The sequence below is a fragment of the Vombatus ursinus genome, unplaced genomic scaffold (assembly GCF_900497805.2).
Source record: "Vombatus ursinus unplaced genomic scaffold, bare-nosed wombat genome assembly UNPS02015255.1, whole genome shotgun sequence".
NCBI classification, from domain to species: Eukaryota; Metazoa; Chordata; class Mammalia; order Diprotodontia; family Vombatidae; genus Vombatus; species Vombatus ursinus.
The window spans coordinates 19,512,786-19,538,217 of NW_020955033.1; the positions used below are offsets into that span (position 1 = coordinate 19,512,786).

Genomic DNA, 25,432 nt, shown 5'->3' on the forward strand with positions numbered 1-25,432 from the left:
ATATATATATATATATATACACACACACACACACACATATTTCCCCTCCAATTGCCCTAATACTGACAAAGGTCTCATGAGTTACAAATATCATCTGTCCATGTAGGAGTATAAAGTTCAACTTTAATAAGTCCCTCATGATTTCTCTTTCCTATTTACCTTTTCATGCTTCTCTTGAGTCTTGTATTTGAAAGTCAAATTTTCTATTCAGCTCTGGTCTTTTCATCAAGAGTATTTGAAAGTCCTCTATTTCACTGAATGTCCATTTTTTCCCCTGAAGGATTATATTCAGTTTTGCTGAGTAGGTGATTCTTGGTTTTAACCCTAGTTCCTTTGTCTTCCAGAATATTATATTCCAAGCCCTCTGATTCCTTAATGTAGAAGCTGCTAAGTCTTGTGTTATGCTGATTGTGTTTCCACAATACTTGAATTATTTCTTTCTGGCTGCTTGCAATATTTCTCCTTGACCTGGGAACTCTGGAATTTGGCTACAATATTCCTCAGAGTTTTCCTTTGGGGATCTCTTTCAGGAGGAGATTGGTGGAGTCTTTCCATTTCTATTTTACCCTCAGGTTCTAGAATGTCAGGGCAGTTTTCCTTGATAATTTCTTGAAAGATGATGTCTAGGCTCTTTTTTTAATCATGGCTTTCAGATAGTCCAATAATTTTTAAATTATCTCTCCTGGATCTATTTTCCAGGTCAGTTGTTTTTCCAATGAGATATTTCACATTGTCTTTTATTTTTCCATTCTTTTGGTTTTGTTTTACAATTTCTTGATTTCTCATAATCACTAGCTTCTAATTGCTCCATTCTAATTTTTAAGGAATTGTTTTCTTCAGTGAGTTTTTGGACTTCCTTTTCCATTTGGCCAATTCTGATTTTGAAGGCACTCTCCTCATTGGCTTTTTGGACCTCTTTTGCCATCTGGGTTAGTCTCTTTTTTAAGGTATTATTTTCTTCAGTATTTTTTGGGTCTCCTTTAGCAAGCTGCTGGCTTGTTTTTCATGATTTTCTTGCATCACTCTCATTTCTATTCCCAGTTTTTCCTCTACTTCTCTTACTCACTTCTCAAAATCCTTTTTGAGCTCTTCCATGGCCTGGGACTGATTCATATTTTCTTGAAGGCTTTGGATGTAGGAGTTTTGACTTTGTTGTCTTCTTCTGGTTGTATGTTTTGATCTTGTCACCAAAGTAAAATTCTATGATCTGAGTTTTTTTTACACTGTTTGCTCATATTCCCAACCAAATATTTGACTTTTTAACTCTTTGTTACAGTAGGGCTCTGCTTCCAGTGTGGAGGGTTTACTGTCCCAAGCTTAAGGGGTTTTGTGCAGTTGTTTTCAACTTCTAGGGACCTATAACTTTTCAGTTCTTCCAAGGTAGTATGATCAAAGGCAAGATGTTTACTCCTTTTCTGGACTATGCTGTGGTCTATGAGTGACCAAAAGCACTCTTTCTGCCCTGGAACTGTGAGGAAGATTCACTCTCTACCGCCACTACAAGCTCCACCACGCCAGCACTCCTCCTCGCCCCAGGACCTTCACCCAGAACTGCGACCCAGATCCAAGAACAGGCAAAGCAAGAAAATCCTACCTCAGTACCAGCAAAGAGATACCTACAATCTTCCTCTGATCAGCTGCTAGATCCCCCCACCACCATCTGTGGACCGAGAGCTCCAGAAGTAGCTGCTGCCATGGGGCTGCACTAGGGCTGGGGCCTGATTGTCCTCCTCTCTCACTGAGATCTGACAGACCTTTCCTTCTGACCCTCCAAGTTGTCTTTGGTGTTTGTGGGTTGAGAAGTCTAGAAACCACCACAGCTTCTAGTGATTCAGTCCTCTAAGGCCTGCTCAAGTTCTCTGAGGTCATAACTTTGCCTGTGTGGCCCACGCTAAACTGTGCTTCTGTCCCAGTCTGGCACAACAGACCTTTCCCATCAACCATCCAGGCTGTTTTGGGCTGGACATTTATTTCACTCTTTTTGTAGGTTGTGCTGCTCTAAAATTTGTTTAGAGCCATTTTTACAGGTATCTGAAGGGGTTTGGCAGAGAGCTCAAGCAAGTCACTGCTTTTACTCTGTCATCTTGGCTCCACCCCCCAATTTGCCCCATATTATTCTTGCAGTCCACCAAAACCTACCAGTCTTTTTCACATGAACTAAGTGCCATTTCCATCCTATATTTGTGTAATTGATTTTTTCCTTTTTTTTAATGAATAAGTATTTTTCTCTCCCACCCCCTATTCCTATTGAGAAAGAAAAAGAAAACCCTATTACAAATATTCAGTGAAGCAAAATAAATCCCTATATTGGTGATTCCAAACATATACGCCTTATTTTGCATATTGAGACCATCATTTCTCTGCCATTAGATAAATAGCATCTTCATCATCAGTCCCCTGAGATCATAGTTGGTCATGTCATTGATCAGAGCCCTTAAGTCTTTCAAAATTGTTTGTTTTCTCAAAGTTGTGGCTATAATATAAATCATTCTCCTGATTCTGCTCACTTCATTCTGTATCAGTTCAGACAATCTTCCCAAGTTTCTTAGAAACTGTCCCTTCCATCATTTCTTATGCCTTGCTGATATTCCATAACTTTCATGTACTACAATTTGTTCAGGAATTCCTCAACTGATGGGCATTTCCTTCATTTCCATTTCTTTGCCACCACAAATAGAGATGTTCTAAATATTCTTGAAACATATAGGTCCTTCTTTCTTTGATCTCTTTGGGGCACAAGTCAAGCAGTGGCATCATACACTCAAAAGATATGCAAAGTTCTTGTTGCTCAGTCATGTCTAACTCTTCATAATTCCATTTGAGGTTTTCTTGGCAAAGCGACTGGAGTGGTTTTCTACTTCCTTCTTCAGATCATTTTACAAATGAGGAACTGAGGCAAAAAGGGTTAAGGGATTTACTGAGGGTTACATCACTAGTAAGTGTCTAAGGCCAGATTTGAACTCAGAAAGATGAGTCTTCCTGACTTCAAGCCCAGCACTCTATTACTGAGTCACCTAACTGCCCAAAGGACTGCTCCCTACTAGTCTTCATTCATTCATTCATCAATCCATCTATCCATCCATGCACACATCCATCCATCCATTCATTCATTCAAAAAGCATTTTAAGTGCCTACAATGTACCAAGCCATATTAATGGATCTTTCAAGATGTCCCTCCATCTTTTCCCCTGGGATTTCTTTCACTTTCTGATTGGTATAGAAGTACTTCATTTACCTTCCTTTGTCAATGAGTTGTACTATTCTGGCAATATCATTTGTCAGGTTCTGTGACAATATATGTAAACTGATCTTCTTGCAATTCTCCTATGTCAACTTTTTTTTGGGGGGGGGATGGGAGGATTGTTAAGGAAAGAGGCTGTAGTGAACAGGAAAAAAGTTGAATCCAAACTAAGAACTGTGCCATGCAGAATGCCAAGAACATAGAAGGCAGTTAATAAATGATTATTCCTTGATGGTTGATGGATTGACTTGTCCAAAGTACTTGTGTTAATAGCAGAGGCAAAGAAGCAGCCCCAAATGAACTGACCACTGGGCTTGAGTTAACTTCCTATTTTTTGGAGCTGTTAAAGTCAAGGTGACAAAATTGTATCAAATCATCCGACCACTCGGTGTTTTTATTTTCACACCACAAAACAAATTTCAATCCTTTTTTCCTCCCACCCCTCTCAAATATATATGCCTGGGGAATATTGAAACATAAAAAATGTCATCTCCCAAGGAATTTTTTCAGAATAACAATATGGGGATAAATGCCATCTATTATTATTTCCACCATTATTTAAGACTCATATTTACTGTCTGACTTCATTCTGAGATGAATCATAAGTGGTGAACATAAGTTTAGGAACATATCAAAGGAAAAAGGTAGTACTTTTGTATGACAAGTGAAAATATCTGCTTCTGGACATTGGACCCCATGGGACACTGATATCTCTTTGGGGGGCAAGTGTGACAGATACACATCTATGCCATTTAAAACTGTAAAGGATCTTTACAATCTTCCCAGAGGCCAGACACAGTCATGTCACAATTTTACATCATGATCGTTTTACAGATGACAAAACTGTGACTTGGGTACAGGGGAAAAGACAAATAATAAAGCAGTAGCAGAGTCCAAGTGAATCCAGAATTCTCTAGTTTGCTTAGCCCTGGGCTCCCTGAACCTCTCATTCTCTTTTTTCCTTTCAATATTACAGGGCACAGCTCCTTTAGTTTGTACTTAAGTCTCTCTAAACTTTCCTCTCTGTTCATTTGAGGGAAACACCGTAGGTTTGATTGATAGTGCAATTTGCATCTCAAGGCATCACTCGATAAATACAGTGAAATGAGAGGCTACTCTCTCACAAGCCACTTTCTTCCCTTGGGCTGACTTTAGAAACTCATTGATGTCACTTCCTTCCTCAGTCAGCAAGTGAATTTTCTTTAATTCTCAAGACCAGCTGTCCATGCTGTCAACAGAAAGTTATTAAAATTCTTTTCAAGTGAATAAAAATAGCCTAAAAGCAAATGTACTTGGAAACAGGAAAGAATCAGTATGCAAAGTCCACAAACCTTTGAGCAATATAGTGTTGATCCAACCAGAGATTTCAAGGGTTGTCTATAGAAGATGCTAGGAAAATAATTAGAAGATGTTAAACCACATACTCCTTCATCTTTTATTAGCAAAGCCTGATGCAGTTAAAAATTGGCCCTTAAGTTTCATTCCTCTTTTTTATTGAAGATGATTTCAATAAGCATTGGAATGGGTTATGTCTTCCCTAAATGGGGTTTCCTTTTTCTTCTCCAAGCTACAGAAAATATTTACATCTCCCTAAAAGGAAGACCCTCTATAAGAAGAGGGGAAGAATTTATCCTGTGAGGTATTCGTATAAAATAGCCCAAAGTAAAAAATTACTTTTTAATTTTTTTTTCCTTATAAGAAGATTAACATTCTAATAGATAGGAAAGAAGATAATTTTTCTTAGGTTTACATGTTCTAATGGTCTGCCTGGCTCCGTCCTCTTTCATCATCCCCTCCCCAACTTTAGTACCTCAGATCATTTAAACACCATCTGTAGGTATAGCCCTGTCTCAGACTCTGGGATTAATCTGTCCCGAGGCAATGGGACAAGAAAGAACTTTAGGTCAGTCCCTCATTGACTAAGCATTAAGACAAGTTTGTAGCTGGTTTCTCTAACCTTTAAAAGCCAGTTGTCCAATATCTGTATTCCTGTCTCACTTTCATGTGAGTATGTTCCCACCCGGTATCCCACCTTTTTATTTTAATTTTTTTTTCATTTGGAGGTGTATTTTTTTGTTTTTTTTTTTGTTTTTTATGCTTAATAGTATTTTATTTTTTTCCAATTACATGTAAGGATAGTTTTCAACATTCATTTTTGTAAGATTTTGAGTTCCAAATTTTTTCCCTCCCTCTCCTCCATCATCCCCAAGACTGCAGGCAATTTGATATAGGCTATACATGGTACCCTACTTTTCAAGAGATGGTTTCCAAGATTACTGTTCATAGGAATTTGACATCCTGTAACTGGGTTCCTGATACCTGAGTTGAATCCCAACAGCAACAGCCTGTCTGATTGGACCTCAGTCTTTCAGTTCAACAATGAATTATTAAGTAGCTACTATATTCCCTGATTCCATGCTAAACACTGAGGGTGGAGAGAGTCAAGCAAAAGGGTAAGAACGACCTGATTCCTGCCATAAGCAACTTAGTATATTCTTTTAAAGTTTGTGTATAACTTCACTTGTTAGGCAATTCATTATACAGACCTACGCCACCAAATGCCAATAATTGATTCTGTGAAAGTACAACATTAGATGAAGCAATGATACTGGAAGCAGTTAACTTCATAGGGACAACTTAATAAGTTGGACATACATTCCTGAGCGGCCAAAATTCAGACTATAAAAACCAGATATAGCAACTGGAGACTATATTATCTTTACAATCATGGTGTACTGGAGATTTAGCATCTCTTTAGAATCAGAAGATAGGTTCAAATCTCGGCTTTCCTAGTTACAAACTCTTAGAGTTAGAACAAAAAAAAAAGGACCATAGGAGCAATCTAGGTCAACTTTTTCATTTTACAGATGAGGAAAGTGAGACCCACCTCAGTTAAGCAGATTGCCTCACATCCCATAGGTAGCAAGGGGCAGAAGTGGGATTTCAGTGCAGGTTCTCTAACTCCAAATTCAGTACACTGCCCCCGGCTCTTTCTCTCTGATGGGGTGCTTGGGTGTTTGTGCTTGTACTTGGACCCCAATTTCTCCCTAGCCTCAGAAACACTGTCTCTGACAACCACTCCCCAGCCCAAGGACACTGTGCCTAGCAGTTATTCATGTGTGGGCCCCAGCAGGACCCTTATCTCTCTCCTTGGTGCAACTACACAAAGCTGGGTGAGAGAGTGCTGGGCTGTTCAGGCCCCAGCCTTCAGATCATGTCTCTGGAAGCCTCCCAATTCCTTAGTAAGTTCCTGGCTTGTTAGAAAGATTTCCCTTGTTGCAGAGTATTCTCTCATCAAGACAGAGGGAGAAGAGTGCCTTGCCCAACCCAAGGAGTTTTGTCCTTGGCCAGCCCAAAGACTCTTCCTCCTGCCAGACTCCACAGATCCATACCTCTGTCATCTCCCTCTCTGTCCGGTATACTCCCTGTACTTTCTCATCCATAGCTCCCAAAGACACCAGGAACTTTAGATTACTTCATCAGTGTCCCTGGCATTCCTTTCCCATGCCCTTTTCCATATAAACCCTAGCTCCATCCTCAGTCTCCTGCAGGTTCCTTAAGAATCCTTGCCCACTGAAAAGGGTAACAATGAACTTTTTTGCAACTTGACTTAAAGATTGCTTGAGTTTGTGAATTCATTCCAGATGACCTCATCTTGTACTTCGGTCTTTGTGGGGTCTCAACCTCTCAGACCTCAACATCTCCAGTTTATTAACTTTGTGAAATCTGACAATCTGACCTTCTCTGGGCCAGGTTTCTTCATCTTTAAAATGGGATTTAACTAGATTACCTCTAATCATCTAATTCTAAATCCACCTCTAAATTCATGATCCAATGATCCCTCCTGTCAAAGCCCTCCTCAGAATTTATCTTCCACCTAGCCCCAGCTTCAGAGACCTAAGGGTAGCTCACTGGGGAGGATGAGCAAGGAGACAAACATGTGCCACTTTGTATCTGTGACAGACCCTTAGGCAGAAGAAGGGAGAGTTGGGTAATATCTATACTTGGTCCTAGCTGCCTTTTCCTATCTCCTTCATCCCTCATGGCTTACCTCAGCTCTGCATCCAAACCTACTCTCAAAAGGAAAAGTATGTAGCTATTAATGCCTAGGTGATCATTCTCCATCTATCCTGGTCAAGTAGGGTATCAGCAACACCTATAAGGCTAAAAGCTGCATACAGATGGAGGGGCAACACCAGCTTACCTGAAGCACTCTGAGGAAGAGGCAGAAGGAGACGTGCCAGGAAAGTCAAACTACCACCTCTATTACCATCTTTCCTTGGACCCTGGTAGGTCCTGAGCCCAGGACCTTGAGCCCAAAGGTCTCAGGAATTGTAGTGTCACCTAAACCACTGGCACTGCTTCTGTCTCAGCTTCCACAGCCATTACTCAGGTAATGAACCCTTGTACAGTTTCTACCTGTCTACTGCTTGTGTAGGTGCTAAATCCCCTGCTGCCTCAGTGGCCACAACTTGCAAAGAAATTTCTTACCCCCAAAATCCTTGGCACTGCTAAATGGTTCAACATCAGAAATTGTTTGACTTCATAATAGCAAGTTACACTAGATGATGCATTACTATCTGTACCACAAGGACCATAGGCCCCATCTTTCTAACTTTGAAGCTGAAGCCTTCTATAGGTGCTTTCTCTCCCATTAGAATGTGAGCTCCTGGAAAGCAAGGACTGTCTTACATTTCTATTAGTATCACAGCATTTAGCACAGTGCTTTGCTAAATGTTTAATACAGGCTTTTTTATTCATTCATTTACTCATCCACTCATTCATTCATTGAGTGATCCACTGATGCTATCTGACAAGTTTTGAGATTAGGTGTAATCACTACTCTCCATTAATAAAAGAATAGAAGGGGTCCCTTTTAACTGAGAATGGCATCAGAGTGAGGTTTTGTCCAACTTAAGGTAGAATGTGCTTTGACAATTTTGACAATGTTATTATAAGACAATGTTGGGGCAGTGTTGAAACATGTGTCTGTGTTGCTGAGAACTACCTCCCTATAACTTCTACCCACTGTTTCCAGTTCTCCTTGGGCACCAGTCATAGCAAATCTCAGCCATCTTCTACATGACAGAGGTTCAGATTTTGAAGACATCTATCATGTACCCTATATATCTTCTCTTTTCCAGGCTGACCACTCCCACTTCCTTCTATGGACCCTTTTTATGGAATAGTTTTAAAACCCCTCTTTTGGAAGCTTTACTAAGAAATTATGGGAAAACAAAATTAACAGAGGAATATAAAATCAGACAGGTCTATGAAGCACAAGTTGCTACTATGATTTAAGTAAAGTATAGCAACCAAATGGGGTGACTATTGCCTCTTCCAGAACTGTCTTTCTTTTCCTCTTCTCTCAACCTCAGCAGTCAAAGGCAAGATGCTAAATCAAAGGGTTCAAACTCCTGGATCAAGGTAGATTTGGATTCACACCACTTTCATATCCTGTCAGGATTCTCATCCCCTCCAAAAACCTGATCTCTAGTCTTATTTCCAGCTCTAGGACCCTTCTGGCCTCAAGCTATTCTGCACTCACACTCTATAGTCTTCCTTGGCCTGCTAAGATTCTGTCCTGGGTCAAAGTTACTGGGCCTTAGATAAACTATCCCTCCAACTCACATTTATTTACAGAACAGAGATGATTGGCAGGTCATGAACTCAATGAAAAAATTAAGTTTTTTCTCTTCCTAATGGAGCCATACTCCTCCCTAGGCTTTCTTTGATGACTCATCATTCAAGTACCCTTAGGGGAGTGATCTTCCAGAAACCAATCACTACAGCTTTATGATAAGACAATTACTTTATATGTACCATAAAAAGAGCAGACATAATCACCACCAAGGGAAGAGGAGTCATTGCCTCACTCCCCTTTTCTCCCTCTCCTCCAGTTCTGGTCAACCACAAGACTGCAAATGAACAATAAAATAGATCCTTAGCACAGAGCTTGCACTCGGGCACAAGCACAAATACATGCACGTGCGCGCGCGCGCACACACACACACACACACACATACACACAGTACCAGGGACCTTTGAAACAGGAATTCTGAGATATCAGAAAGTATGAAAATAAATGTGAGCCAAAGGAATCAGGACAGGTTCCACAGAAGGTGATATTTAAGCCAAGAAAATTGTGGCTAAATGGAGCCCCTGAAGAAAGTAACTCCTCTAATCCAATCCAAAATGTATTTATTAACTATCTGCTATACGAAAGGCATTGGGAATATATCATCATCATTATCATCATCATCACCATAACTAGCATTATATGTATATATGGGTGTACAGCTTTTTAAGGTTTGCAAAATTATTTGCAAATATCTCATTTTATCCTCATTACAATTCTAGGAGGTAGGGGCCATCATTATCCTCATTTTATAGATAAGGAAATTGAGACAAAGGTTAAGGTTAAGTGATTTGCCTAGCATCACATAGCTATTAAGAGTTTGAGGCCAGATTTGAACTCAAGACTCCAAATCTAGTGTTCCACCTATTACCTACCCTCAAGAAGCTTAGAGTCTAGTAGAAGGATACAATATGTTAATATATAAATATATATGTATATATATTATTCTAATAATGTTTTATATGATAGCAAAACATGCAACACAATAATTTATGAAAAATGAAAATTAATATCTCACAGATGGTCCTGGAAAGGCTCATGGAGGGTGTGAACAGGTTGTGAAATAGAAAATCAAAGAACAATAGTAAGTGATGTTATCAGAGAAATAAATAAAAGGAGAAGATGAGCTGGTCAGGAGGTCAGAATAAGAAATGACAGATGGACAGCTTGAATACTTCACTGGTACTTTCTGATACCAGGAGAAATCAAGGAAGGATACCAGGAATTTGAGTGATACACAGGTGGTGAAATTCATAGGTTCATAGCTTTAGACCTGGAGTAGACTTTGCAGATGATCTAGTCTAATTACTTCCTTCTAGAAATAAGGAAACTGAGATTTGCCCAAGGTCATATAGGTAGTAAGCATCAGAAGTGAGATTTGAAAGTGAGACACTTTCCACCATAGTAGGACCCAGACAAGATTCAAAAAGAATGGACTGATATGGACGGGTGATCTTTGTCATTGGAGGGAACAATGTAGAAGATCATCTATACATTGAGTATTTGAGGACAGAAAGAAAGAGAGAGAGGGAGGACTTTAGGGACCAGGCAGTACTTCCTTTAGGAGGTGGCAGATAAGCTGAGCTTCAAAAGAAACTAAGTCCCTTAATCAATAAGCAAGCGTTTATTAGGTGCCCACTCTGTGCTTAGCATTGGGAATATAAAGGCAAAAATGAAAAAGTCCGTGTTCTCAGTGGGTTTATATTCTACTGGGGTCAACAATATGTGCACATAAAGACAAATACAGAATATTTACCAAGTTTTTTGTTGAGTCATTTCCGTCCTGTCCAAGTCTCCGTGACCCCATTTGGGGTTTTCTTGGCAGAGATACTGGAGTAGTTTGCCATTTTCCTTCTCATTTTACAGATGAGAAAACTGTGGCAAATAGGATAAAGTGACTTGCCCAGGGTCATACAGCTAGCAAATGTCTGAGGCCAGATTTGAACTCAGAAAGATGAGTCTTGCTGACTCCAGGTCAAGTACTCTATCCACTCTACCACCTAGCTGCATCCATTTACCAAGTAAATATGAAGTAATTTCCAGAAAGGAGACCTAGTCTGGGTGGGAGTCAAGAAAAACTCATTATAGGAAATGTTACATGGGCTGAGCTTTGAAGAAAACTAGGGCTTCTCAAAGTCAGAGATGAGGGAAGGAGGACATTCCAGGTGTAATGTGTTACCCTTTAAGGTTTGTTGAAGAGTTAAAGCCCACTCAGTTCTCTGAGAGAAAGTCACTCTGAGAGACAGCTGTCAGAGGCTGTGTCTGACTAGGCAATTACTGAGTTTTGAATATGACAGGCTGTTATAGACTGGAAAAACATCAACACTAGAACTGTTGTATGAATTTGGGACAAATGTAATTTTTCTGATTATTGACGGATGAGAATTTGATTGCTAATCATAAACTAAGATAGAGTTATTCACGTAAGTAATCCAGAATCTGAACTCAGAAAGAAAAGAGAAGAGAGGGGTGAAAGGCCAAATTTCAAAACTGCAGCAGTTAAGTTTAAAGGTATAAACAATGAAGTCTACAGTTGCTCTTAAAGATTAAGTTGAGCTAAACAAGGAAGCAGAGAGGAAACTCAATGGATCAGCCTTTTTGGCTGAGACTTCATGCCCAGGATGGAGTTAGTCAAGCACCCCAGGGATCAACTCACCTTAGTGGTAGGAACATCTATTCAAAACAGAAGCTTAAGGAAATTTTAGGAGCAGTTCCTGACACAGAAAGAGAAAATCAAAGTTTACGGTCCCAAAGTCGTGAGTTACTCTGACCACATGGATTTTCTTCATTCATGTGGCTCCTTAGCTGGTTTCTTTAAATATATTCCCAATACTCGGAATTGCCACTGCTGGGGATTGAGTCAGATTCAGCAATTGCTAAATTATGAATTCAGTAAAAAGAATAATAACAATAATACCATAAGTGTCACATATTAAAGCAAATATAATATTTGTGATATTGCTCTTCCTGTTGTCCTATTGTTAAGTAAATAGCTGTTTAAGATCCGAAAATGTGGGGATGGCAGTGATAGAAGGAGTTCTGTTTGGGATATGCAGAGTTCGAGATGCCTGTAGGATATATCTAGTTCAAAATGCCCATTAAGTGATATAAAATTAGAGCTTGGGAGAGACACCAGGGTTGGATATATAGATCTGAGTAAAGAAGATAATTAAACCCATTGGACATGGTGAGGTCACCAAGAAATATAGTGTACAGAAAAAGGAAAAAATACAGGACCGAGCATTGGAGTATATTCATAATTAGGGGCCAGAAGTAGATAATGATGCAGAAAAGGATAATGAGAAAGAACAGTCAGATAGAGAGAGAGCAGCAGTATGATGAAAACCCAGAGAGGAGAGAGTATTCAACAGAAGTGTTCTAAAGGGTATAGTATTCCAAGAGGTGCTGAAAGGGAGGATGGAGTGCTTTCCAGGATAAAGGACAGCCTTGCAAAGACATGGAAGAAGGTAATGAAATATCAAATTTGGGGACCAGAAGGTCAATTGTTTGGCTGGAACAGAAAGGGATTATTGTAAAATAAATTTCTGAAGGTAGATTGAAGCAATTTGTGAAGAGTTTTAAGTGCTAATGTGCAGGTGTTTTATTTCATCCTAGAAGCAATAGGGAACCACTGAATATTCTTGAGCAGGGCAGTGACATGAAGAGCATTGTGCATTAGGAAGAGTACTTCAACGGCTCCATGGAAGATGGATTTTCACACCATCCAATTGTTTTCTTTTCAACCAGCTAAGGATGTCTACCATCAGCTATTAAAATGGTCAGGTTCAATCCTTCCTTCTGCTTCATGGACTAAAAAATGTGAAAAGAAATTCCTCCAGAATGAATGGCAATGAGTGTAATAATATTAGAAGATGACTCACATATCTCACACCCCACAAATACTATAAAATATTTTGAACACAAATAATGAGGGTATTTTTCCCCCTTGAAGTCCAGAGGAAATTAGCATTTTCCCTTCCTGTATGTGTAGTTCAGGTAACAGAATCTTCCTTCAAACTTTCTCCTTCTGATTTCCCCTCCAATAGACATAAATTGGCCGGCATTCCTAGAGAAGAGAGTGTTTAGATAGCCCCAGCCCACCTGCCTTCATTGCCTAGAGAGGACAGCTTTATTATCTGTGAGGTAAGCATATTCATTTGCTTTCCATCTGGTAACCCAAAGAACCATAGATCTTGGGCATTATTATGTCAGGGTACCTCCATATTAGGCAATCTGGACATGGCCTAAAAGCCCCTTACACAAACATCATCATTGGCCTTTATACAGCACTTCAAATTTGCAAAACACTTCACATATAAGGTTACCACAGCTTTGTGGCTCAAAGCTCCCTTTTCCAGCTACCCAATCTCAGAAATGCATGAATAATGTTGTTTCCAAGCACAGTAAAAGTGTGTCCAGCTTCTCTGGTCAATAGGGCATCTAAGAATGTCCAGGACCTCATCACATAACTTCACACCCTGCTCATTCTCAACCTTTCCCACCCCCACCCTGGCCAGGGTGGAAATGGGGCTTACTGTGTTTCATTGATGACTCTTGGAACATTTCATAAAGTTGAATTAAATCTCACTGTGCTGGCTGTGATGAGGGCAATGCCCTTGGTATTTTCTAAAAGTATGAGGTGAGTTCACTGCCACTGGTAACTGAAGGAGACAGCATATTTTTACAAGCTCCCAGGTTAATATCTTCTAGCCTTATTGAAGTGCCTCTTCTAGAGTTATACCCACAACACACCAGTATTGATTAAAAACACAGAATTGCTCTCCTGGAGCAGATGAACAGCCCACTGTGTTCATCACAACCCAGTGTCTTAATGGCTAAGAGAGGAAGACAGAAAAATAGAATACAGCATCCCTGGAGGAAAGTTTTAGTTTCTAATCTACAGTTATGTTGAACCTCTTCAGTCCTGCATCTCTGAACAGAATGGTATCTTCTTCAGGAGTGATGTTCTTTCTACATCTGATTAATGATTAACGTCATTCACTCATTATTTTGGAGGTTTGTCTAAGTTTATTGTATTGGATATGCAAATAGTGATAAATTCCAGATTCTGATATTTTCTGTTCTTCACTACTTCATGCATCTTATTGCAAGCATTTTAAAAATCAGATCATAGAATGTCAACCCCCCTAACACAGGCAGCTAGGTGGCCCATTGGAACAGTGGACCTGGAGTCAGAAAGACTTGAGCTCACATCCAACCTCAGATATTTATTAGCAATGTGACCTTGAGTAAATCATTTACCCTCTGTTTGCCTCAGTTTCGTCACCCTCAATTAGAGGTAATAAAAGGATATAATAAAACTCCCGTGGTTGCTGTGATGATCAGGTGAGATAATATTTGCAAAGTGCTTAGCACAGTCTCCAGCACATAAATGCTAACTATTACTAGCTGTTATTTTTCAAAAGAGGAAACTGAGGCCATAAGAGTTGGTGACTCACCCATGGTACACAACCAGTAGTAGTAGAGTCAAGTCTAGAACTCAAGTATCTTGTCTCCCTTGCCAACTCACTTTCTACTACACTATGCTGAGAAGTAAACAAATCAGTAGCAATATCTGAAGGTCTTAGCAGAACCTGTGTTACATTCTTCTATTGATTTGGCTGCTAATATATTACTAGAACCTTTAAAATGTTTTTAAGTATCTATCTGTATCTCCGAAGTGCAGCCTGAACCAAATTAAAATGTAATTAAGAACCCACTAAGAGGGATAGGGACTGACTCTAGGATTTCATTGGTATAATATGGCAGAGGTGTTAAACATGCCAGGAACACTCCGAAGTGCAGCCTGAACCAAATTAAAATGTAATTAAGAAACCCACTAAGAGGATTTTATCCATCTTCCTCTAGCCCAAAGCCTATTTTTGGGATCTGGCCAGTGGCCATCTAACACCATAAGTCAATATGTGCTCAGACCAAAGAATATGAATGAATCTTTGTGTTCATCATATAAAATAGTCCTAGATAAAATTACTGCAAAACAAACCATATAATGCATTCCAAAGCCCATTTATACATGATTCTTGGGGTATCCAAGTTGTGAAAAATCTATGCTTCTGCTCCCCTGTTGCTGTCATTTTGTCATTTTTCACTCATGTCCATCTCTTCATGACTCCATTTGAGGTTTTTTTTTTTTGGCAAAGATACTGGAGTGGTTTGTCATTTCCTTCTCCAGCTCATTTTACAGATACAGAAACTGGGGCAAACAGGGTTAAGTGACTTGCCCAGGGTCACAGAGCTAGTAAGTGTCTGAGATTGGATTTGAACTTAGATCTTCCAGACTCCAGGCCCAGTGTTCTATCCACAACACCACTTAACTACCCTCTGCTCCTCTACATTAGCTCAGAGTTAATTGAATAGTGATTTCCCTATTTGTGTGTGTCTCCTACCCTGTATTCTATTCCCATGTTTTCAACTGCTCGAAGGATACATTTCCTCTAAAATATATCGGTATCACCTAAAGCTCAGTATATTAAAAACACAAATCATTACTTCCTACGCTCCTACTGGTATCTTGATTCCTGTTACCAAAACCATCATGGTCCCAAATTACAAAACTAAAAACTATAGTGTCATTTAAATCATCCTTTCTTTACTTCCTGTTTTCAATATCCCTGAATCCTGTCAATTCACTCCCACCACTCCTTTACATACTCTCTTATCTTCACTTGTATTATTGCAAAAACCATCTACCTGGCAGCTCTATAACCAAGACATTTTCCTTCCTGTCACCCTTTACAAAGCCACCAAACCAATCAGCCTAAATGAAGCTTTCATCATATCATTCTTCTACTTTAAAATCTATATCAACCCTAAATTCTCCTATTTGATAGTGAAGGCCCACTCTAATCTTTTTTTTTTTTTTTTTGAGGCAAACAGGGTTAAATGACTTGTCCAGGATCACACAGTTTCTGAGGCCAAATTTGAACTCAAGTTCTCCTGACTCCAGGCCAATGCTCTATCACTTAGTCGTCCTGCCCACTCTAATCTTCATCCTCACCTTCTATTCAATTTATTTATAATCACTACCCAAAACAAACTATGCACTCTAGTGAGGTCAATCTCTTCAAGGTACCACGGTCATTCCTATCTCCATCACTTTTTTTAATGTTGTTTCTTAGTCCAGACTTTCTTCATCTCCTTTTTCTTTGTTTTTTTTTTTTTCTAAATACTGCCCATTTAGTTCAAGTCCCATCTTCTTAATCCCTTCCCCTGACTACTCCAATCCCAAGCGACATGCCCTTTGTCTGAACTTCCATTTTGCATATAATTTGGACCATGCCACTTAGCACTTGAAAATATGTACTGAGACTTAGTATTGCTAATTGTTTTAGGTTGGCTAGTCTTGTTTCAACTACTAGATGTGTATGTAAGTACCCTGAGCATAGGGACCATGAATGATATGTTGCTGTATTCCCCTGTGCCTTCTAGAACAACAACAAACAGAGCAGGAACTCAACACTTTTGGTTAATGGAATGAGTGAGTGAATATAAAACATCACAGATTGAGTTCACGCCTTTTTTCTTTAATGATATGTCTTTAGTGAGGATACCAATTTAAAGTTTTTGAAAAATCAATTTGTTTCTATTGTTTCTATTTTAACTTTTTTTGCTATTTTAATATAAGGGATAGGGACTGACTCTAGGATTTCATTGGTATAATATGGCAGAGGTGTTAAACATGCCAGGAACACTCCGAAGTGCAGCCTGAACCAAATTAAAATGTAATTAAGAAATATTTAACAAAATAAACAAAAATACAATAAAACATAGATGATAATACCTGGTTTTCCAAGACAATATGTGGCCTGCTGGGATCTTTAAATTTAGTGGCCCCATTTATATTTAACACCACTGGAAATTCCAGGTGAGGAAACCCCACCTACCACTGCAGATTGGCACTTTCTCTGTGATTATAATCACAGTGCGTAGAGCACTGAGATATTGTGACTATTCTATGGTCACCCAGCCAGTATGTGATATTTCAGTGGTGGGACTTGAGCCCAGATTTTCTAAGCTTAAAGGTAGGCATTTGATCCATTATGTCATGCTTTTCTCATTATGTGTATGCATAAAACATATTAGCAAACATTTATATACTGCTTACTATGCACCAGTCTCTGTGTTAAGCCCTCTACAATTGTTATACCATTTGATCCTCCCAACAACCCTGGGAGGTAGATGCCGTTATTATCTTCATTTTATAGATGAGGAAACTGAGGAAAGCAGAGTAACTTGCCCAAGGTCACACATGTTGTAGATGTCTGATGTAGGATTTGAACTCAGATCTTCCTGACTTCAAGCTTGCCTCTGTACTCTATCCACTGCACCACCTAGTCCCCATATATATTTATGGATTTATATTTGTATAATTAGTAAGAGTTTGATTTCTTCCTATCAAAGATGTATAGGACATTGAACCCTTTCTAATTCCTTTTTATCATAGCTGTTTCAAGATAAAATAACCTTTAACTGGGTAGCCCTGATTCTTTATACTTTAATGCCCTTTGCTCTTTCACTGAATGTCATTTGGTCCTGGAGATTCACTGAGATTCAGTGGCTAAAGCCATTAAGTCTTGTACTTAATGCCTTTATCTCTGACAATGTCATGAACATTTCCCTATCACCTTTCTAACTAAGGAGAAAGATAAACCATTATGATTATAGTTTCTCTCTCCTCTTCTACCTCAAGGCCTACTTTCAAGCCCTTAATTTAATTAACAAATCAGTTCAAACAACATTATTATATATTGTTCTGTGGTAGGAACTTCAGTAGAGACTTCTAGATAAAATCCATCTTCTATGGAGCTTATAGTCTAGCAGATTCCATGAAATCACTGCTATATCTTGGAACACTTTTTTAGTATGTTTTGTTTTGTATTTCCCAGATACCTGTTACTATCATTCAGATTTCTAAGTACTTTTGAGATTTCCCTTTGTCATTTCCCTAAAAGGTTTGGTTCATTTCCTTATTAGTATCTTTTCTGGATTTCTGTTTTATTTTCTCAGAGTTTAGATGACTTGCCCAGGGTCATATAGCCAGGATGGGTCAGAAGTGGAACTTAAACCTAACTCTTCTTGACTACAGGGCCTACTCTCTATCCACTATCCCACATTGCCTTTCTCTGAGGCAAAGAATATGAATGCTGTAAGGTGCAGGCCTAGCTTGGCTGGTTTGCCCAACTTAACAATGTATTAATTCTCATTTTCTCTTTTTCCCTTTCAGTATCTAGAGAGAAATTCCAGCAGCCAATCGTTAACCAGGTACGTATTTTGTGTCCTTACCCTAATATTGAGTATTTTGCTTTGAATTTGAAAAAGCTGTCATTTATGAAAGTGAAAAACATTTGGGCTTGGAACTTCTCGGTGATAGGAGAAATCACTAGATATTTGGTGGCCATGCCAACCACTCCTGTTCTCTTCCCATTCCTTTGTGCCGTTGTCCAAAGAAATAAGAAGTGGAGAAGAGAAACTGACCTTCTGCTAAAGATATGGAATTCTGGAGTCTAAACAGTCCCACAGTCATATCATTAACTTTTGTTGATACCAAAAGCTGCAAATGGACACTTTTATCTCATTTTCCCCTAACAAATTCAACTCTCCTCTGTGATTTTCCCAGGATTCTGCTCTCAGTGGTAAGAACTAAGACTTGACTCTGCATTACTACCTCTCTCAAAGTCTTTAAACATATGCTACTCCCCATTTGACTAGCACAGACTTTAATCCGGACCTGTGATTTCAATGTTATAGGGATCTTGGTGTAGAAAGTTCCTCAACCAACCAATCAATCAATCAATCAACAAGCATTACACCTATGTGTCAGGTGCTGTGTTAGCCACTGGGAGTACAAATGTGGTGCGCACATGGGGTATCTCTACCCACAGTGTGGTAGTTCATGTCTCCTGCATTGGCACGTACTACTGACTAACTCTCTTGTGTGGACTTGATCACCCCAACCTGCCCTCACTCTGGCAGGTGCAGGTTCCTACAGAAGGACTGCCAACACATAGTTACCCTCAAACTCTCTCTCGGTATCCTACGTTAACCCTATTTGGAGGGAATACACTCCCCCTCCCAGTCACCATTTAAGTGCTTCAGCCCTGACCAGTGTACTTCCATTTACACAAAACTAACTTCATAATGATGGCACTCTTGGAACTTAAACATAACCATTTACATAGCTACAAGGCAAAAGGGGATAATAACGTCACAGGTACTGAGGTTAAAGCAAATACACTCATCATAAACACATCATAATATCCACATAAACTAGAGACATACTCTGCCAGGTTTATGAGTGGTTGAGCTCTTCCCAACCAATTGGGAACCTTGCAGCTGAAGGCTTCTGTCAGCTGTTTTGGCTACCTTTTTTATCACACAGCTCCTATAGAGTTAGTCTTTTTACCTCACACTGTTTCTTCAGCCTTCAATTTTCATTAGTTATTTTCTTCAATACCTTCAATGACTTAAATCAGAACCTCCTGGCATTCACTCACCTTTTACTTAGAGGTTAAAGCTTAACAAATCTCTCCATGCTATCAGAAATCCTTATTTAATGACCCAGTAGTCTCCTCTTACCTAAGTTTTTATTTTGTAAGATTTTACCCTCTTAAGCCTTAAAAGTTACACACAAATGAGCTGAGAGACAATGCAACTCCAATCATTTTGTAGTCTTCAAATCTTTGTTGTTGTTTAGTTATTTTTAAGGTGTGTCTGACTCTTTGTGACGTCATTTTTTAACAAAAATACTGAAGTGGTTTGCCATTTCCTTCTCCAGCTCATTTTATAGATGAGGAAACTGAAGCAAACAGGGTTAAGTGACTTCCCCAGAGTCACACAGCTAATAAGTGTTTGAGGCAAGATTTGAACTCAGGAAAATGAGTCTTTCTGACTCCAGGGCCAGTACTCTAACCACTGAGCCACCTAATTCCCCACAATCCTCAAATAGGATCACTCAACATCATTTGTCTCTTACAACTTTTTCTTTATACTTGAATTTTTAGCAGTTATTAATAAATAAACTTTCTATCCTCTTAAAGAAAAATTGTTTGTATACAAAAGGAACATCACCCTACATCCTATGTAGTATAATTTGAGCCTTTATATTTATTACACAGTTTATTCTCTGTTCCATTTGCTACCAAACTACTCACAGCTTATTGGAAAACTGGGTTTCTTTACAAATAGACATTAGCAGTTATTATTAAAAGTTTCTTTCCTAGTCCTTTCAGAAACCAAACTATTCACCTAGGAAGAGGTCAATATTTTACATCATTTACTACTTTAATTATTTTTCTTTACATGAAAGTAAATATTTTTGACCCTTTCAGCACCAACCTGCTAATCTCAAAGAAAAAATACAGTGAATGAAGAAAAAAAGTGAAGTAGTTCATATCTTGAAACTCAGGGATCTATCCTAGGCCGTCTTTTCTTTTCCTCCTATGTTATCTCACTTGTTAATATTAACAACTCCCATGAATTCATCATCTTCTTTATGCACCAGAACTGTCTATCCACCCCCACCCCATCTTTCTCCTGAGCTGTAGTCCCACATTGCATACTGTTTTTTTGTCATCTCAAACTGAGTGTCCTATAGGTGTCTTGCACTCAACATATCCAAAACAGAGCTCATTAACTTTACCCCCAAACTCTCTCCCCTTCCAAAACTGTCAAGGGCATCACCATCTTCCAAATCACTCATGTTTACAGCCTTAGGATCATCCTCTAGTCTTCATTCTCACTTACCCAGTATATCAAATCTGTTGTCAAATCTTGTCATCTCACATCTCTTGGGTATGTCCCTTTCTCCCCGCAGTCACCACCCTGGTTCAGGCTCTCCCCATCTCATGTCTTTCCTCATTCTAATCTCTGCTTCACTCAGCAGCGAAGTCGAATTTCCTAAAATGCAGATCTATCATCTCCCCTTACTCAATAAACTCCAGAGGCTCCCTATTACGTCCTATCATAGGATCAAATGTAATGTTCTCTATTTGACATTTAAAGCCCTTCTCAACCTCGTCTTTTTCTACCTTTCCATTATTCTTACATTTATTCCCTTTCTCTTACTCTGGTATCTAGCTATACCTCCCTCTGTGCTGTTCCTCGACCACACCCCTCCTGGTTCATCCTTGTTGAATTATATTTCCCTCCAAGTCTGGAATGCTCTCCCTCTTCACTTTTACCTCTTAGTTCCCTCCGTTCTCAGCTGAAATTTCACTTTCTACAGGGTCCTTTCCTGGGCCCCAGCACTTTTCTGCTCCACCAAGTTCCTTCCCTCTGAAATGACCTTTCATCAGCTTTGTGTATATATGCAGGCATGCATGTGTATATATGTGTATACATATATGTTCGTACATGTATATATTGTATATGTGATTATTTGCGTGTCTCTTCAATTAATATCTATATTTAAGGGCAGGGATGGCGTTTTTTGCCTTTCTTTGTATCTTCAGTGCTTATCACAGTATTTGGCATATAGAAAATGTTTACTAAATACTTGTTGATTCATTAACAATCTAACTGGGGAGATAATGTGCATATACACAGGTACATATAAAACATTAAAAAAGAAGTTACAAGATAACCTTTGGGGGAAGTCACTGACAGCTGGGAAGGACGGGACCAGAAAAGGGGTGTGCTCAAGCTGAATCTTGAAGGAAGCCAGGGTGTTGCAACAGTCCATTGTGAATAGAGAGTGCATATCAGACATTCAGGAGAGCCGGTACAAAGATTATATGAGGAATAGCAAGGAGGCCAGTTGGGCTGGTCTATAGAGTTTGCAAAAGGAAGTAAAATGTAATAAACCTGGACAGGTAAGGTGGGACCAGGATGTAAAATGTTTTAAATATCAAACACAGAGACTATATATTACCCTAGAGGTAATAGGGAGCCACTGGAGTTTATTGAGGACTACTACTTCTGTTACCCCTTCCTACTGCTGGCCTTTTGGAGCTGTTCAAGGCACGGGCTCCTCAAGGAGATTATAAGTTAACCCAACATAGACACCTTAGAGAAGCTGCACAGACACAGGTCCTCATGGCTTTCCCTGTTATCCACATCCCCCTGTAATTACCTCATGACTACAGTATGTACTCTTCTGTAATAATCTCTGCATTAAGATACCCAAACTGTGGTTTTAGTTATTTGGTGGGAATAATAAGTAATACCAGAGAAGCAGGCATGAACAGGTTATTATATTATCTTTTCTCCAAAATATAGTACTCTTCTAAACTTTCCTATTTCTGGAGAGATCATCTTTCCAATCATGCAGGTTTATAACCTGGGTCATCCTCAGCACCTCACTCTCCTACACCTCATATATCCCATCAGTTGTCAGACCTTGTCATCTCTGCCTTCACAACATCTCATGCATTCATCCCCTTCTCTCCACTGAGCCACCAGCCTAGTTCAGTCCTTTAGGACCTCTTATCTAGACTATTACAATAGGCTCCTAATTGGGGTCCCCACCTTGTGTTTCTCCCCTCTCCAATCCTTCCTCCACACAGCTGCCAAAGGGATTTCCCTAAAGCTCATAGTGATCATGTCCTTCCCATACTCAGTAAGCTTTAGTGGCTCTACTGACTCAAATCTTACTTCATCTTTATCTCATTTTTCTGTAATTTATATTTTAGATGTTTTATAATGTCAATAATTATTAATACACTTATATAATTTGTACATAAAAAATATTGGACACTGGTCAAAAAATGTTTGCTGATAGGGTATGCAAGCAAAATAGTAAGGAGACACTTAGTCTACCTCACTGGCGAAAGATACAGACATTTATAAGATACACTTAGTCTTTAACCACAAACATCAATCTCCATGTTTTCCTACTCATCTAGCATAAGTTGTCATTCATCCTTGCCAAGAGTGTAAGTTTCAAGTCAACATTTATGGAGTGTCAGAGTGTCCTCCATGCCAGTTTCCTCCATGCCAGCAAATGGTATATTCTTCCATGGTTTCTTATGTCTATCAACACCAGTACCAAATAAAAGGTCCAGAGCGATTCCAGAGTGCTAATTAGGGTCTTACTTTACCCAATAGGCAACAGATAGAAAATAACAAACACCTAACTTACTGAGCTTTAAAACAAAAATTTTTTCACTCATTTAGCTAATGTAATATTCTATGAATTCAAACGGCAAGATTATTACTTGGATTCTTTGTATAGATCTATCTCAATATTTGAAATTACTGCTATTTATAACACTGAAGTTAGGTGACTATTTCGGTATTTCACAGAATGCTAAAGCTGAATGGGGACCCTTAAGGTCATCTAATCCAACCCCTTCGTTTTATATCTAAGGAAACTGAAGGAGAGCCAAGGAGTTGAAGTCATTTGTCAAAGGTCACACAGCTAGTTAGTGATAGGACCAGGACTGGAATCCAAGTCTCCTGACTCCTAGGCCAGTAGTCTTTTTTCTGTACCATGGAGCTGCTCCTTGTCACCACTGGGGCACTGGTGTTTTTTTTCTCATACTTCCTCTGCTATGCAGCTTGAGAAAAACCATGCAAGCCTTTATATGGCTTTTTAATGCCCTTTATAAGACTTGTTTCCCTTAGCATTGCATTTACAGCTATTAGTGAAACATCTAAAGGTTTGGGGAGGCTGGGCGGTTGTTCATAGATAATATATTACCACTCTTAGGTAGTACTTTGTTTCAGTTGAAGTGTTGAAGTTCTATATATTAAAATTACACAGTAAAGTTTATAAAAGCAGAGCCTAAATCCTCACTGATGAACACAAGAAAAAAAATTTCAATCAATTAACATTTATTAAGCACCTACTATGTGGCAGGCTCTTTGTAGCTGAGCGCTACAAAGACAGAAATGAAATAATTCCTTTCCCCAAAAGCTTATATTCTAATGGGAGGAATAATAAGTACCTATGTATGAATATAAGTAAATACAAAATTTTCGTTTGGAGTGCCACAACAGCTAGTGGAAATCATGAAAGGCTTCATGAAGAAGATAGCTTGAGATGAGTATTGAAGGAAATGAGAGTAAGGTTACAACATTACCCACTCCCACCTAACCCCTCTGTATTAGTTCTTCCTTTCACATCCCATTTTTATGAGATGATTGCTCCTTTTTACCTTTTTCTACCCAATTTTGATTTTTTAGAATCACCTCCTCATATACAACTCAGTCCCAACCTTTCTTTCAAACTATCCTAATAATGATGGCAGTTTTAAAAATACTGATAACATTTTCACATATAAGAATAAGCAGTAGTCTTTAATGTTTTCCTTATATTTCTTCTAATTTTCCATTGAGTTCTGGTGTTTTTGTCCAAAATACCTGAAAGTCTTTCAGTTCATCAAATATCCATTTTTTTTTTGTTCAGGCTTGTACTCAACTTTGCTGGGTAAGTTATTCTTCACTGCAATCCCAATTTTTGTTCTTGAAAATATGATGTTCCAAGACCTACTGACTTTAATGTAGACTCTGCTAGGTCTTGTGAAATCTTTACAGTATTTCTGCAGTATTGAAAGTGTGTTTTTTTTTTCATGTTGCTTGCAATATTTTCTCCTTAACCTGGGAGTTTTGAAACTTATGACATTCCTATAAGTTTTCTTCCTGAGATCTCTTTCAGGGGGTAAATGGTAGATTTTTTTCTATTTCAACTTCACCCTCTTGTTCTAGAATTTTAGGAAAATTTTCCTTAATAATTTCTTGTAATATTGTATCTACTTTCTTTTTTTTTTAATCATAATGTTCAGGTAGTCCAACAATTCTTATATTTTCTCTCCTTAATCTGTTCTTCAGATTAGTTATTTTTCTAATGAGATGTCTCAGATTCTTCTCTATTTTTTCTAGTTTTATTATTCCTTGGTGTTTTATAATGTTATTCCATTCCTCTTGCCTGATTCTAGTTTTCAAGGAGTTATTTTCTTCCTTAAGATTTTAGCCCTCTTTTTCCAATTGGTTAACTTTCTTTTCAAAATTTCTCACATTGCTTTTATTTTGTTCCTTAATTTTTCCTTGATCTCTCTTATTTGATTTTTGAATTCCTTTTTAAGTTCTTCCAAGAACTTTTTGGTTTGTGACCATTTGACATTGCTCTTTGGGTAGAAGTGGCTTTTTTTACCTCACTATCTTCCTCTGAAGATGAACCCAGATCTTTTATATCATAGCAGCTATCTATGGTCAGGTTCTTCTTCCTTTGTTTACTCATTTTTCTTTTTTATTTTGTTTTATTTTATTTTTAGCAGCTTATTATTATAATCAGGTTTTAATCTTGAATTGTGGGTAATGTTGCCGCAGGCCTCAGGTCCTCCTTACTGTTATTTTCTGAATTCTGTTTGGGTGCTCAACTTCAAGGACGGACTCCTCTCCTCCCTTAAGCCACAGTTAGGGCCCCAAGCTGCACTGTCCCCAAAATGCTCTTGTTCCCTACAGTGAGACAGGTTGGTGAACGTTCCTGAGACGTGAGTTGAAATTTCTTGAGGTCTACTGCTTCCTAAATGAGTTGCCTCAGGGCCTGCTGTGTGTTAATTCAGTGAAGACAGCCTGAAGGTGTCTACATTCCA

The 25,432-nt window shown here is 38.8% G+C and overlaps 1 protein-coding gene across 1 annotated transcript in view; it reads left to right on the top strand.

Moving 5' to 3' along the window:
- Positions 1–25,432, top strand: part of LOC114031696 (carbohydrate sulfotransferase 9-like) — a 283,467-nt gene that overhangs the window by 237,348 nt on the left and 20,687 nt on the right. Inside the window, exons 4-5 of the mRNA XM_027846851.1 lie at positions 18,124–18,161; positions 25,258–25,290. Coding sequence (XP_027702652.1) covers positions 18,124–18,161; positions 25,258–25,290 — 71 coding nt within the window. The remainder of the gene's footprint in view (positions 1–18,123; positions 18,162–25,257; positions 25,291–25,432) is intronic.